General features: G+C 33.8%; 1 protein-coding gene across 1 annotated transcript in view; it reads right to left on the bottom strand.

Annotated features, from left to right (window-relative positions):
- Positions 1 to 643: 643 nt before the first annotated feature.
- Positions 644 to 16,476, bottom strand: part of LOC136033782 (uncharacterized) — a 102,342-nt gene continuing 86,509 nt past the window's right edge. Inside the window, exons 16-19 of the mRNA XM_065714685.1 lie at positions 16,006 to 16,100; positions 14,283 to 14,399; positions 11,547 to 11,656; positions 644 to 7,710 (exon numbers count right to left, since the gene is read on the bottom strand). Of these exons, the coding sequence (XP_065570757.1) occupies positions 3,700 to 7,710; positions 11,547 to 11,656; positions 14,283 to 14,399; positions 16,006 to 16,100 (4,333 nt within the window). The 3' untranslated portion in view covers positions 644 to 3,699. The remainder of the gene's footprint in view (positions 7,711 to 11,546; positions 11,657 to 14,282; positions 14,400 to 16,005; positions 16,101 to 16,476) is intronic.

Below are 16,476 nucleotides of genomic sequence, written 5' to 3' on the forward strand. Positions count from 1 at the left end.
ATTCATACTTGTTGTGTTTTTGATCGCTATGATTGTTTATTCTATTTCTATTCGATTTCAGTTTCGTTTATTCTCTAATTGTAATGTCTGGTCATTATGAGTTTGAATTATTGTAGGCTTTTATTTCTGCTGATCTTAAATTTAATATGGCCTTTACTTTTTTTTTGAAAGACGTCTTTTGGGGATTTTTTTAAACTATATTTAATTAAAAGATAAGTCTTTGATGGAAGATCAAACAAGGGGAACCGCGGTAGAGACAGTGATTGATTACGATTTTTAACATGGGTGCTATGAATGGCTTACGAAAGCAGGTCATTCCCGAATTCGAGGGGAGAGGGAGAGGTCTAAAGGAAGGATTTATAGGAAGTTACAATTTTATAGATTAAAAATAATTCAGATCGAGGATAAAACCTGCTCAACTCCTGATTTTACACCAAACAAACTACCAAATTTGGAGCAACAAAACAAAAGTAACAAACAGTTTACCAGTTCGTATAAGATATTCGGACGACCAATCTTTGTTTTGATTTGAGCTTAACCATTTCTAGTAGTGACGAGAAAAAAAAAAACAGGGAAGTTCAAAGTAAAAAATAAAAAAAAAAACGAGGCGTAATGGATGATATTTTCGAAATAGGAAAAAGAGTGAAAAAGAAAACAACTCTCTTTTATTGAATTCTTATAAAGATAAAACATAAAATAATCAAAAGAAACACGAAAATGTAAAAAATACAATACCTTAAACAAGAAAAGAGGAAAATATTACCAACAGTGGACCAATTGATCAAGCCAAATAGTCACCTAGAATGTTAGAAAAGAAAATCCAATAAAGCATTGGCCCTCTTCCAAACTTCTAAATTCAAAGCTTAAGAAATACAGTTCACTGATTTTACCAACAAATTTATCAATAGCCCAAATTAAATAGTAGGATTAAAACCCTTTAGTAAGTTTTAATCTTTTTTCATCAAAAGCATAACATCTGCTTTCTAAGGGATTTTAACATAACCAACTGGTCTACTGCTTTTACATTTAACATAGTTAGACTCTCAAAAATATCTCAAAATGAAGAGGCTGTATGACATGTTTTTACAAATGTTTGTAGGAAAATAATAATGTTAAAACTAAAGCTAGTCTTAAATAGGCAAGTGACCAGTGTCAGTATCTTAATCTTCAATTATTAGAATATATGTACAGAATAGCTTGAGAAGAGTGCAGAGACCAACAATTTTTTTTACAGATAATACTCGCCATCTATTTCATACCTTAAACTACAATGGTCTTTAGATTAGAAATGACTTTTAAAAACAAAACAAATATATGCAGAGCTTTCACGAAACACAGATAATATATCAGACCTGTTGGATATATGATATGACAAACGGTAGTTGCCACAGAAATATATAGAAGACGAAAATAATGCATATAAAGGTGGTATAGAAATATAGTAGGCAAACACCATATCTACATCTTTTGTCCATTCAGTTTATACAGCAATAATTGTATTATAAGCAACACAATCAATAATGTAACACAAATCTCCCGAAACTGGTAAGATCTTCCAATTAAAATCGTGAAGGCAGGAAGATAGGAATCTTTTTAATAATATACAACTACTCTTAAGCAATTAAGTCTCATTACAATGTTTTAGCCTTTTTTTTTGTTAGTCCAACTTGAAACCGATGTGCTGATATTCAGGTCTATTGCTTAAATCATATGCAAGTAGATAGACAAGTTCAATTACTAAAATTTATGTTCGATCCGCTTTCCCAGTTTCATTGGGGGTGATATATTTAAGAACATCAGGAAAAGCAAGGAGACCCAATCTTTGGCGGTGATTTCATCTATAGCTCCGAGATAATTGAAAACTACCAGCACCAACAGCAACATAAAGGCTCTCAGTCAAATTGAAAAGCACGGACAGTATTGAAGACCGAACTAAAAGTCACTGGGTGGCATTAATAACCTTTTTCTACCCACTTCAGTCTGCATATTTTTCCCTTGATCCTTTTAGCCTCGTTGACATTTAACCCTTGCATCCATCATGCAGGAGGAACACACATGACAAATGAATATTAAAACACATCTATATAAACAGAATAATGTATGATATTTAAAAATAAAACAAAAAACATGGTCTAAGTACGAATACAACACGAGCTACAATACCTTTTGTTTCTTATAAGGTAAAATATTAGCGTTATCACTTGAGATGGAAGTTTCTTTCAAAGCAACTAGTCCCAACACAGGAAGTCAATATAGTCATAATAGCAGTGCAAGATACGACAGAGAAAAAGGTTTAACAAGAGAGAGAGATATAATCGTTAAATGGCGACTGTTTAAAATTGGTAAAAAATTAGATCTAGAAAAATTTGCTATAGTTCTTACGCTATCGCACCTAGGTCCAAAACTCGCATTGAATTTCAATTTAACTGGAGAGGAAATTAATCTTTTGACCGTAACAAATGTTGGGAACAATTTTACTAAAAGAATTGTGCTTCCACGACCTAACATCAAATTGTTAGTGAAAATTAAAACGACGCAAACATGCCCTAGATTTTCATAGACTATTTTTTTTGGAATATGACTGAACACATATTTTATATGCTTCAGTTTTTATGCACGACAAATTTCAACATGTAATGATTACACAGCCGTAAGTCGAAAATAATGAAGAAATTCTCATATTTTTTTAGAGAATTATATATTTTTTTGGAGGGGGGGAAGAAGAGAGAAACTAGTAAATGGAGCCAGTCATTAGAAAAAGAATTATTTCGCATAAATCAAAAACTAAGCTGTTTAAGCCATTTCGGAATCTTATTGAAAATTTTAGTAGTTTTACAATTATTTCACCTCAAGTAATAAAAGTTATTAGGAGTATTATGTCAGTTAAAGTCAAGGAATTACATCATAGTTTTCATTTGCTGTATAAAAACATTTTATGCACACCTCTGTTGTATTTTGCAAACAACCACTCAATATATTTTTTTAAAATATAACATTAATTTTTGTCACGAAGTTGGGAAAATAATGGACAAAAGCATAAAATCGAGAGATTTTGCAGTGGCCAAGAGTTAAAGCCTCTCTTCCAGCATACGTCCGTATTCCTTACGCCATAATTAAACAAATAAAAGCTATTAAAAACATTTTTCACGTCTATACAACCGTTTGTAGAAAAAATATGGTTATTTACCCTAATTAAAATCGATGGGTTATATGAATGAACCTAATACATGGGCTTCTTTTTCAGTGAAAAGTCGAGTGTAAGGAGGGCTTTGGTTTTACTAGTTTTTGCCAAAAGCTTTTAATTGCAGGTATTTTGACGTTTATATTTGATGTAAGAGACCCGTCTCAAAAGGAGGGTAGAACAGGAAAATATTGAAATATAAATATAAGAACTCAGGATTCTTGAAAAGAAAAAAAAAACTCAAATTGGTCCCGCTGTCGTATTGAATAAAATAAATTTGTCATTGGATTCTGCCGACGAATAAAAGCAAACCTGTCTAAATACTTAGAAGTATGGTCAAGGCCGTATCCAGGAGGCCCCCTCCCTAAAATTTGGTCGACTCTTAAAAATGTAACAAAAGTACTAATACACGCATGTTTGATCTATTTTTTTGTAAAGCCCCCCTCCCCCCGCCAAACTAAAATCCTGGATACGCTCTTGAGTATAGTATCAGTATAGCATAAAACTTAGCATTCATATCAAACATTTTCTTCTTCTACAGCGAATTCCGCAGTTCGCTTTTCAAATTGAAAGACCTCTCGAAGCTTAATAAGCTTCTTTGTCTTGCCACGTTCGAGTTGTACATTTTTAATAAACTCAGGTACATCATCTGAATTTCCTTTGTTATTCTGCATTCCTTCAACGAAACCACCTTCAGTCTTCCAGTTAGATGCTTCCGAAGAGACCTTATCCGACTTTAAAAAAGTATCAGCAACCCGACCCATTATTCCCATACGAGAGAAGAAGGCATCAGCAGATGGGTCTAATTTTACGATTGATCTAGGCTTTGAAGAAGAGAGTGATAAAGGGGTAAATCCTGCAGTCCCGGTACGAAACGTCATTTGAATAGCTCTTTTGTATCTTGCTGCAGAAGATTCGGGAACTTCGTCGGATTTCTCATTGATGTCGTATGAACTGCTATCTTTGGCTAGAATCATATCTAAAAATGAATTACTGGAGCCAATTCTAGGCTCAGCTGTCTCCGTAAAATCTACATTGTTATTTATATGATTTGGATTTTTCGAGACCTTGGGAAAATTTAAACATGATTTGCTATCTAAATAAGTTTTCATTTCTGAACTGGTTTTTCCTGGTTGAAAAAACAGCTCTTCAGCATATGCAGCTTTAAATGGATTTGAATAACCAAATTCGTCACCTTTCAGTTTTTCTACAACTTCAGCCACTGGTTCTTCTATACCACAGCCGCGCAAGTTTAAAGACTCAGTATCTAAGGTAGCGTCAAAAACCGGGGATCCTATATTGTCACTGGCAGAAAAACATCGGGAGGATGCAAACGGCGTCATAGGTGATTTACCAAATGGGGACTCCTCAGTAAAATGTGTTTCAGCAGAATTTTCAGGAAAATGCGGAGGTATGTCAGCTTCAATGCAATTCAATAATTCAGATAACTTATCGCCATTTGTATGATTTGAAATAAGCCTTTCATCAACAGGAGCATGGGCATGAAATGGGCCTGGGGGCGATATGGTGTTACATGGTAATACTTTGGAGGAATTATCGTCATTTAATGTAATCAGAGATGGTAGAATTTCCCCTTCCTCACTTTGAGAGGGTAGGAAATGTCCTTGGGATAAAAAGCTTGTCTCATAGTTTCGTGTCTCATCAAAAATACGATTAATTGGATAGGCTTGTGTGATTTTTGCAGTTTCGTGGTCAGTTCCATTATTGGTGGAAGAAATGGTGGGGCCATCTAGATGCCTTGAAGGAGATATATTATTTGAAAATGAAGCATTAGTATATTTTTGAGCATTTCTAGTTGGTGATGAATTTAATCCATTGTTCTCGAAATGCCCGGAGGCTGCTGCACCACATGTTTCGTTATAGTTCCAATTTTTTTCTGGCTTACAAAAACTGTTAGGATCAACAAATTCTTTCTGAATTGAACATTTTTTTAAATTCACATCATTAGCCCACTCATTAGACAATTCAGAGTGTTTGTTGAAAAATATTTCTTTTATGTCTTGAATGTCCCTTTCAACTTTGCTATCACATAAGTAACTTCTAGGCAAACTTAGTTTACTTGGTGTCATCAACCTATTGTCATAGTCCGTAACACGTCTAGGAACAATACTTCTGTTATAATCATTTTGAGAACTTAGTTTCGATGTATTAACCTTGGAAACAAAATTGTGAGACGTCACCGGTTCGGTTCGGATCACGGGGCTGCTGCCGTTACATGTATCTGTTCTAGGAATAAAACTAACGTCGTCATTGCTCTGAGGAGCTTGCATTTTCACAGACGAGTCAAAACCTTGACGTCTCATCGATCTAGAATGATAGAGCACGGTGCTACCATCCTTGCCTGTGTCAAATCTAGGAGCAAGATCGCCTTCATTATTACTGTGAGGATTTCGTTCCGGAATCTTTATAGTTGAATCATAATTCTGGAATCTCACCGGTCTAACATCACGCATCATAGGGCTAGTTCTAGGAACAAAACTTGCTTCATTGCTTCCTTGAAGAATTTGCTGTGGTTCCTTTGTGGTCAAATTGAAATTACGCGATCTAGCCACTCTAGGATCATGGAAAATAGAGCTATTACTGCTACCAGTATCAAATCTAGGAATAAAATATTCCTTGGGGTCGCGTCGAGGATTTTTTTCGGGTATCCTTAAAGTTGAATCATAATCTTGAGGGGTCACTGGTTTATGAAAATGTTTGTCGGTATCTGGATAGAGCCTAGGATTACAGTTTCGCTTATCATTGCATTGAATAATTTGTTCTGGTATATTCATAGCCGAAGCATAGTTTTCTGATCTCATTGGTCTAGATTCTTGAAACACCGGGATAAAGTCATGAAGTGCACCTAATCCAGAAGTAAAAATTCTCTTGCCCCTGCTTTGAGGACTTTCCTCTTGTATCCTCATGGTTGGACCATAAGATCTGGACAGTCTAGGATCAAATCCTTCACTACAAGGGTATGAGTTCAAGTAGGTAATGTCATCAGCATCATTGTCATACACATAACCTAGCTCAACCTTATCTTTGACTTGTCCTGCGTAATTTTGGAACATGTTACTTGCTTTGATTGTATCCGAACTATTAAAGGAAATATTTTGAACAAAGTCATGTCTTTTTAGGATTGTCTCTGTTTCACAAAAATCGAAAGTTTCTATTCTTTCGTAGCCATTGCCAAGCGAGGTATCATTGAAACCGTAAAGCTCTTGAACGTTCGCCTTTGGGGCTATTTGTGTCTCCTTGGGAAAAGTCTTAAATGATCCATCAACAGCTGGTTTTGAAGGCAGGGCAGAATATGTTTCTGTTAGGATAGGATTTTGGGGAATAGAATCAACTGGGAAGTTTTTTGAAAGATTTTCTTCGGCTGATGAGCGATTTGTTTCAATTTTTTCAGCCATAATGAATATACGTTCCTGTTTAGTAGGTAGAGACTGTTTCTTTTCAAAGATAATTCGCTTTACTCTATTGCTAACAACGCTTTGACGCGGCTTTTCACAAGGAACATCAACCTCTGGAGGTTTTGCTGAAAAACTTGGCTGGTGTCTTGGACCATTAACACTCTGGGTTTTGTCCGCAGAATGCATCACTTTTGATACACTCTGCTCAGTTACGGACTCCGAACCCAAATCCTTTGAAATAATATCGGTAGCAGGTATGATGCGAATTTTCTTCTCTCGGGGTTTCTCTTTATAAGAAAATGAAAGAGGGGTGTTGGTTTCACCACAACCATCAGTACTATGAGCTTTTGGATAAGAATTCTTCTGGTTCGAATCAAGAGAACCAGTGGGATGGTGGATAAGCAATGAGCTTCCACCGTTAAATGCCGATGCTTCTGATATGCCTTTGTCAAATTTGTCTCCCTTGTTCAATTCCGCTTGGATAGAGCCTGCGAATAAGGAGCGACTTCTCTTCTCCTTCGGTTCTGTATCATCATTCGAAATTAGCAAACAGTTATTCTCTCGCTTAGTACTTTGACGAATGTCTTCAAAGGCATTAAGGTTATTGCTACTTTCTTCATTTACGTAGTTGGGTTTACTAGACATTAAGCTGGAATTATCAATATATTCAGCACCGTCATTAACTTCCCAATCTTCCCAATTACAAGCAAAACTATCAGGACCGAGATCGTAACTGGTTGACAACTTGGATGATGTCGGATCGCCTACATATTCATCCAGTTTTGTTTTGCGATACGTGACTTCTGAGACATTGCTCTGCTGATGAATCTCAGGCGAGTTCGTCCACGATTCCCAGTCCTCTTCAAAATCTACATGTTCTAGAGTTTCAGCTTTTGTAGCCAGTTCACTATTTCCCAGATGGTGAGAATTATTTGAACTTGTTCCAGTGACACTTTCGTAATCACTGCGAAGCAATTGATCAATAAAATCTGAGCCAAAATCAAAGTTTTCTTTTTTATCCGATTTATCATCTTTATCTCCAAGGTCACACTCAATTTCGTCTTCAGTTAAATAATATTCCTCTTCAAGGGCCAGAGGACTTTTAGCTGGAAGCTGAAAAAGAAAGGCAAGTAAAAAAAGGAAAAGAAGAAGTATAATGACCGGCATGTGCAGAAGAATTTATTTCAGAGAAGGGAAAAAACTTAAAAAAGGCAAATCTATATATATATAAATGTAGTGTATGTCCGTCTGTCCGTCCGTCTGTCTGTCACTAAGTATGATGTCAATACATTAAAATAACTAACTAAAAAAAAACTTAAAAGAATTAAAAGCTATCTTCTATAAAAAAAACTGAAAAAAAGAACAAAAAAAACTAGAAAAAAAACAAAAAAATTTAAAAATAATTAAAAAACTAAAAAAAGAAAACAATTGAAAAAGAAAAAAAGAAAAGAAAAGAAGAAACTAAAAAAAGAAAAACTAAAAAAGAAAAAAATAGAAAAAAAGAAAAAACTAAAAAAAAGAAAAAAAAAGAAAAAAAAGAAAAAAACTAAAGAAAAAGACGAAAACAAAAAACTAAAAAAAAACAAAAAGACTAAGAGCTAAAAGGCTAAGTGAACGGGCGATTCTGGAAGCCAAGAACAAAGACGTCCACAAAATCAGCAATATTATTCTGACCAAGATTCAAGACCAGGCAGTCATTTACAAGTCAGTCGACACAGTTCTGGAATCAAGTGAAACGGTTAACTATCCATCAGAATTTTTAAATTCCCTGGATCTCCAGGGGATCTCTAGGTGTACCAATAATACTGTCGAGAAATATTAACCAACCAAAGCTTGCAACGGCACGCGACTTGCCGAAAAAAAAGAAGGAAAACGCAATAGAGGCAACAATCTTGACAGGGCCTTCCAAGGGTGAGATTGTTCTTATTCCTCGCGTTCCCATGATTCCAACGGATCTGCCTTTTCAATTTAAAAGATCGCAATTCCAAATTCGATTAGCATTTGCAATTAACATCAACGAAGCTCAACGGCAATCATTAGAAAAATGCGGCATAGATCTTAATACGGATTGTGTTTCCCATGGACAATTATATGTTGCATGTTCTAGAGTCGGCAAACCGGACGATCTATTTATATGCACAGACAATGGGACTGTGAAGAATGTTGTATATCCACAAGTTTTACGCAGTTAAAAATTAGCACCTTTCATACGTGTTGCTTTAGGGGGGGGGGGTAGGCTTGCGGCTCAGAGAGAAATTACCAAAAGAAAGTGTGTCAATGCATTACAAGAGCAACGCGAAACCTGGCTGGCGGCTGAAAGAGAAAGTGAAAAAAGAATGCGTATCGAGGAATTACCAGAGTATATCAGAGGAATTACCAGTTGTATGTCCGCAAGTTTTACGCGGTTAAAAATTAGCACCTTGCACACGTGTTGCTGGGGCACGTTCCGGAAAAAAACTAAAAAATAAAGAAGAAAAATAAAATAAAGAAAGAAGAAAAAAACTATAAAAAACTAAAAAAAAGGTAAACAACTAAAAAAACTAAAAAGAAAAAAAGAAAGAACTAAAAAACCTAAAAAAAGAAAAAACAAAAAAAGAAAAAAAATTAAAATCAAAATTAAAAAACACGGGATTACAAGAATTCAAAGACCTTAAAAAAGAAAACCTAAACTTTAAAGAAGAAAAATAAAATAAAAAAAGAAGGAAAAAACTATAAAAAACTAAAGAAAGGTAAACAACAAAAAAAAACCTAATAAGAAAAAAGATAAAAAAATTAAGAAAACAAAACAAAATTAAGAAAACAAAAAAAAAAGAAAAAAAAGAAAAAAAATTAAAATAAAAAAACTAGGGATTACAAGAACTCAAAAATCTTAAAAAAGAAAACCAAAACTTTGAGGCTTAGTACATATCATTATCAGAGATTGGACTTGCATTAAAAATCAAATATCTTTGAAAAAACTGCAATAGAACACAATGGACAATGAGAATCCATATATAGAAGCCTGTCGTGTGCCGTGCTAGGGCCCAGCGGAGAAGCCGCCGGGACCCAGCTATGTATACTGTCTGCGGTTAAAACACAAGGGACAATGAGAATCCATATATAGAAGCCTGCCGCGTGCCATGCTGGGGCCCAGCGGCGAAGCCGCCAGGCCCCAGCTAGTTATAAATACAAAATATTACAGATTATGGAATCGTAAATATTTTGAGACTTTGTAGGCGAGCGCCCTCGCCACTGCATATGTGCCAAAGTAAAATTGATCATTTTACCATTAAGTATTTATAATATTTATCCTATTCCTGTTTCGTCAAACTATTACTCCAATAATACCAGTTTGAGCTAACGGTTGTACATTTATTTATTCATCCAAAGCTGTAACATGATCGATGTTACTTGCTTAGAATCCAATTTAAGTTAAACTACACCCTCCGAGTACATTTTGTCAAAGTATCAATAAAGGGAGCATTTATATACTTTTTTAGTTCTTCATTCTACTATGAAAATTGTCGACATCTTAAATTAATTTTCATTTTAAAAGATAGTTATTTCTTAACACCACGACAGACAATGACATTATGAAGATTTGTTAAAGTATCAGATGAAAGCGGTGGTTGTAAGAATAAAAAGTACTATATACATACTATACACAAAACTATATATATGGGCATTCTTCACGCGTTACAAAAAAAAAGATCCGAGAGAATTTCAGCGAGAATTACTGCCAAATACACATTATAGCACATACCTAGCTCCATCAAAATTTGTTTTTTTCTCAAACCTAAAGGCGCAGTTGAAGGACATCCACTTTAATAACACTGATGAAGCAAAACATACAGCAAAAAGACGGCTCATTAAAAGGTCTCCAGATTTCCTCAAAACTGGTCTAAAAATATGAATTCCTGTCTGGACTAGTGCATCAACCTCTATGGAGGTTAAGCCGAAAAACAGATCCTTTGTAACAGAAATACTAAATAAGAATTACCCAATTCCGTGTATTTTTAAATGCCCACAAATTATGTATTTCTATTTATTTTTGAATATTTAAGGTAAACATGTATAAAATTTTGGAAAATGTAGGGCCCAAATATGAAAAAATTGCTTTAGTCACTAGATGGCCACACTATTTGTAATACTGTGTATTCTCTGGACACATATTTGTGTGGGTTAAATTCCTTCTATGAATTACCAGTACATCAATCAGCTTTATAAATCTTTCAGTTTGATCTCGTTAATAGTTCTTAGCAAAGGAAAGAGCATTTACCATATTCCCTCAAATTTAAGGCATTTCTTAAATTATTTCCTGATGTAATTTCGTGTCTTGAGTAATCCGAAGTCAGCTTTAGTAACTACATAAATTAGCAAGACAACGACATACTCTTGATACAAAAAATTACCCGCACTATCCTCATTAACGACTATTCAATTTTGAAACGCTAGTGCTTTAAGGTTGATAAGTATATATATAATGCAGGGATCAGGTAGAGAAGTTAGCAATCTCATTTTGAGTTATAAATAACAACGAATTTCACAACCAAACGCCACTCTTTGCGAAAAAATTGTCCTACTTTATTATCTATCTATAATTTTCTATTATCTATCTTTATATATTATATTATAATATTATAATTTATAATTATAATTATCTATCTTTATTATCTTATCTATAAAATTATCCTACTTTATGGGAGGCTGGATAAGAGTACTTGGACATGTTTTCTGATTCGCAATGATCGTGCCCCTATTTTTTTTTTTTTTTTTTTTTTTTTTTTTTTATTTTTTTTTTACCTATTTTATTTTTTTTTTACCTATTTTTTTTTTTTTTACTTTTTTTTTTACTTTTTTTTTACTTATTTTTGAGAATTTATAACTTCACCCTTATTTATAACGATGTGACGATTATGTCTAGTTATTATAATATTCTAGTTATATACATAAAATACAAGTAAACTTACTGAAATACGACCCATGTCCATTGTTTCAGCAGAAAACTTGTCAACATACTTCAGCACTTTGTTTGATGATCTAGATTTCCGAGTTGAAGTTACTGACTGCGGCGATGTCTCTATAACAAAAGACAAATTTAATAATGAAAGAAGCAAAAAAAAAAAAAATCAACTTTGGTTGGAAAAAATTAAAACAAATCTTCCACAGACTTCTCAATTTCTGCTTGAAGGTCTTTTCGAACCTTTTGGATTGCTGTAATAGGTTATCTTCGAAAAGAGCTGTCTCTATAATAAAAGAAACATGTACAATAGCAACAGAAACAAAAAAATCAGAGAGAGAAAAATTAGCACCAGTCTTACACAAATTTCTCACAACATGCGCCTCAACGCCGCGGTGAAGCCATGGGTCGAAAGGCTTCTATTTAAGCTGAGTTTAAAAATGGAGATATTGAAGTATATTATTGAATGGAAGAGGAATAGTTTACCAATTGCAGTAAAAAAGAATTATTTAGGGAGATGGCGGTGGCAGGGTTGTCCTTAATTTTGGCTGATGTGTGGAAGTATGGATGAGAGTGTGGATTATATGATGCATGAGTGTGAAGAATTATGTGAGGTGCGAGGTGAAGTGCATTAGAAATGTAGGTTTAATGAGAGATGGCTGGTGAATATAAAGAGCGATGAATGTTTTGCAAGGGCTAAAAATTTAGGACGATTTCTCAGTTTGACAATGGAAAACAGAGGTAGATTTTAATGATTTGTGTTTTTTTTATGTAATGTCAATTATTTAAAATTTGATTTTCTTTTTTTTTATTGCCATGGCCCTAAGGCTTTTAGCACAATACAACTTACTTACTTATTTACAGTGTCTGCTTAAAAGTATTTTTAACCCTTTGATAAGCTGTGATAGCTAATCTTCAAAAAGAGAAGTTCCATTATAAGACAAATTAGTTTCATTAGAGGTTTTAAACTAGTGCAGCATGAGAAAACAGTCTTCGATACCATTTATGTTAATTTTTGTTTCCTTAGCTGTAATTTTTATCTGAAGCTAAAAGCTTCTTTTTGAAAATTTTTGAGAATTTATAACTTCACCCTTATTTATAATCATTCTTATGGCGACAACGCGGCTTCCAAAGGAACCACGGCTCAGAGTTCGAGAACCACTGTTGTAAGATATTTTCCCCATCAGTTATTAAAAAAAAAATCAAATCAACAAAAAAAGAAGAAAAAAACGAGAAGATTAAGGAAAAAATTACATGTAAACAAAAAAGGATTCTAGCTCATTGAATTGACCGATCATAGTGGAAATATCGTTATCTCCTTCTCGAAAAGGATATCAGAAAAAAGGGACAACTATTTATTTATTAAAACTAGAAAACTTTTAAGTACTTTTTAGCGTCTGTTTGGTTTAATTCAGGAATTAATCCCATTTACAAAAAGTGAGCAAAACACACCAGTTTTATTTAAAAAAACTTTTAAAATTTGAAATACAGAATTATCACACATTGTATTTCCAGACACTAAAGAAAAGGAACATTCAGGACTCCTTTCATTAATATTCGATGTAAAAGATGGAAGTTCAAATGCATCACTAAAAAAGATGAATTTGAACAATTAAAGGTATCTGAGAGACTGAATCCAAGGTAGGCCATGACTTGAGGTATTCGGTGCGATATCATCAACAATAGCTAAGTATCCAACAAAAGACTGGACGCTAACGGAAGAAGAAAAGGATATGAAAGCAATGTTTTGGACCATTTCAGCAAGTGCACCGTGAGAGAGCGGGATACACTACTACACCACCCCTCAAACAATTTTATGATAAAATGCATGGCCCACAAGGGGGCAAAACAATGGCTGGATACCTTTGGACTAGGCTTGGAGTAAAATCGTATGACGAAAGTATTTGGAAGTTTGTTTGGAGTAAGTGAGGTGGGAGAAGGAGAAGTAATCCCCGGTGCTAGAACCACAAGCACCTTATTGTTGTAACGTGTTTAAACTAGAAGCGGCAATATAGCAAGATTCATTGCCATTCAATATAACATATAAATTGAAGTGTATTTTATTCTCTCAGTTACATGAAATCACATGAAAATAATGTATTTATCATTATAGGCTTCTTCCAAAAGAGAAAAATTATTTAATTAATACAAAGGTTAAAGTCAGGAACAGGGATTACACTCATTAAAAACTTTAAGAAAATGCATGAAAAATGAATAAAAAATAACTTCGGTTGCCAAAAATATTCACATTCTGTAATCCCAGGGTGCTTAATCTTACGCCTGGCTTTAACTCTTTGATTGATACTTCCGCATTTGGAAGGAAATCCCGACTAACAGATTGTTATATAGGACACTCTCACCCTCAGGAAAATTAAAAAAAAATTAATTTTATAGCATAACAATAAAACCTGACTTTAAATGATCAATAAGTTAGCCTTGAGAGTTCGAGCCGTTGGTAGTACTTTTTCTTTACAAGTCATTAAGTTATGTGTCCCAAATCATTACGCGGGCTCCCAAGCATTACACTAGAATTCCACATTTATCCACTTCTCGAAATAACTGTTTTCCTCATTAAATAACTAACTGTTGCAGGATGTCTGGGAAATGCCTTAAATATGGTGCGTATTAAGCATATTAATTTATTATTTTGAGATAAACTAAATGGAAGTGACATAAGAACATTGGAATAAAACACCTTTAGTATTTACAAGAGTCTATGCTACAATAAGAAACTAGATAAACTTGCCATAGCTTTCATCAGCTTCTTCAATATACTTGACTCTATCCTGATTGTTATGCAGTTCGTAGTCCATCTTTCTTCGTTGATAGAAAGGATTGAAAGCGGTAGATACATCAAGACCGGCTGAAACAAATAATTATATTGCATATTTCTTTTTTTCTGATTCTGAAACTAAATTGATCTTTGGAAATTGGTATAATAAAATGGGTAAACTCTCAGTCCTTAAAAAAGAAACGAAAAAGGAAAGCAGAAGAAGAAAGACATGACGTTATCTTTTAAATCCCATTATTTTAGATCTCGTCAACTACAATTATTATAGCTTTTTAAGCAGATTTAAGAAGCGTTAGCTAATGTTATAGTTACGAGCTAACAGCATATACGATTCAGCAGTGATAGTACGAGGCGTAATTTATAACAACAAGCATTCCCTGTTTCCAAATGACTAAAAGAATTGACAGATGTATTATTTTTCAAGCTAAAATTGACGATATTAAACCTTGGAAATCCTTGTGTATTACCCTTAATAATTTCTAAGACCAGTCAACCGTCCTGAGTGCATAAAGGTAAATAAAGAGTAGAAAACATAGGCATAGAAGTTCCAAGGAGAAAAAAAAACATTAAATTAAGCAGAGGTCTAGACCAAGATATCTGTATATTTTTGCTTCCCTTTTCTATTGGCTGGAATTATCCTCTATTTCTATTGGCTGGAGGTGAATATTGGGGAGAGTTAGTCATGTAATGACTGAAATAGGAAATAATGTGAAATAAAAAACAGTTGAATGTTAATGAAAATATTTTATTATTTCATGCTTTTTCTGAAAAGCCTGAGGTAAAAACAAAGTTCTATTTGGTTTATACTCGATTTGGTAATAGAAAAAATTCAGTACTACTAAAAACATTCAAATGACATTAAAAGCATCTGAAGAACTCTGAAGAGCATAGGTACACAACAGCATTCGATTCGCTTAAATTTATACCAATCTTGAACTTTTTAAGCGCTCTGAGAGGTCAAAGTAAACAAAATTAATACAATTCTTCGGTAATTTACTTGCAATACACCTTCAAAGCCATATTAAACACGTATGTTAAAAATTATAAAAGAAAAATTAGGAGGAAGAGGAAAGGAAGGAGGAGAGAGAGAGAGAGAGAGAGATGAAGGGAAAGGGAGAGAAAGAACGGGGAGAAGAAGGGGAGAAAGAGAGAGGGGGAGAAACAGAAAGAAAAAATGAGGTAGAAAGAGAGAGAGTTAACTGAATTTTTTAATCTCGATTCCTGCCAGCTAAGAAAAAAATAGCTTCAACAGCATACCGAGCGTTACTAAAAATATGATAAATATGATTTACAAAGATCTTTAAATTTCATTTTTATTGAGTCCCACCTTTTACAATTCATCCTAGATTTAGGTTTGGATAATCTTAAGATTGTTTCGTGACAAAAAACTTTTAATTGGGTTAGAATTAATATAAATAAAAATAAATAAATATTCAAAGTTAAAACAACTATATATAATCAAAGCAATTTGAAATAGTATCCAGGATCAGCTAGTTTTAATGACAAGGAAAAACAATGAATAAGGCAAGAGCTTTGCATTTAAGACTTGAAGAGCCGTATCATCTGCTTACTGGACCTTAAACCCCACATAGTCTCACAAGTTCCCATCTTGGGATTTTAAATATCTTAAAAAGATATGAGAAGCTTTAAAAGAACTAAAGATAAGGTACACTCATACCCCAGAATTCACTGACTAAATGGGCTATCACTTTTTGACAGTTGACTTTCATCGTCTGCGTGTACATCCCTTCATTTTTCACAAGTACTTCGTCCCTAAAAAACAATATCTTACAAGGTTAAAGCAAAATATAAGCAAAATGTGGACAGAAAAAAAGCTACATTTCTCTTTGGTAAATATATGTGAAAAAAGTAAAGGTAGTCTAACCTGAGGCAAAACTTTCTGCTTTTCTTTTTTCTTAATGATATCATTCATCATAAAAATTATGAAAAACTGACTCTTCTCATGGGATTCGGTATGATCTACATATCCAATTTGGCCATTAAAAAAAAAAAAAAAAAAAAAAAAAAAAAACGGTTGCAGCAACTTTTGTTTGGTGATTTGGTATAAAAAGAAAATATATATACAACAATCTCTCGAAGTGTCAAAGTGCCTAGAGTAGGCTACAGTCTGAAAAGACTGAAGTACATC

Source organism: Artemia franciscana, chromosome 12, assembly GCF_032884065.1.
Source record: "Artemia franciscana chromosome 12, ASM3288406v1, whole genome shotgun sequence".
In the NCBI taxonomy this organism is placed as follows: domain Eukaryota; kingdom Metazoa; phylum Arthropoda; class Branchiopoda; order Anostraca; family Artemiidae; genus Artemia; species Artemia franciscana.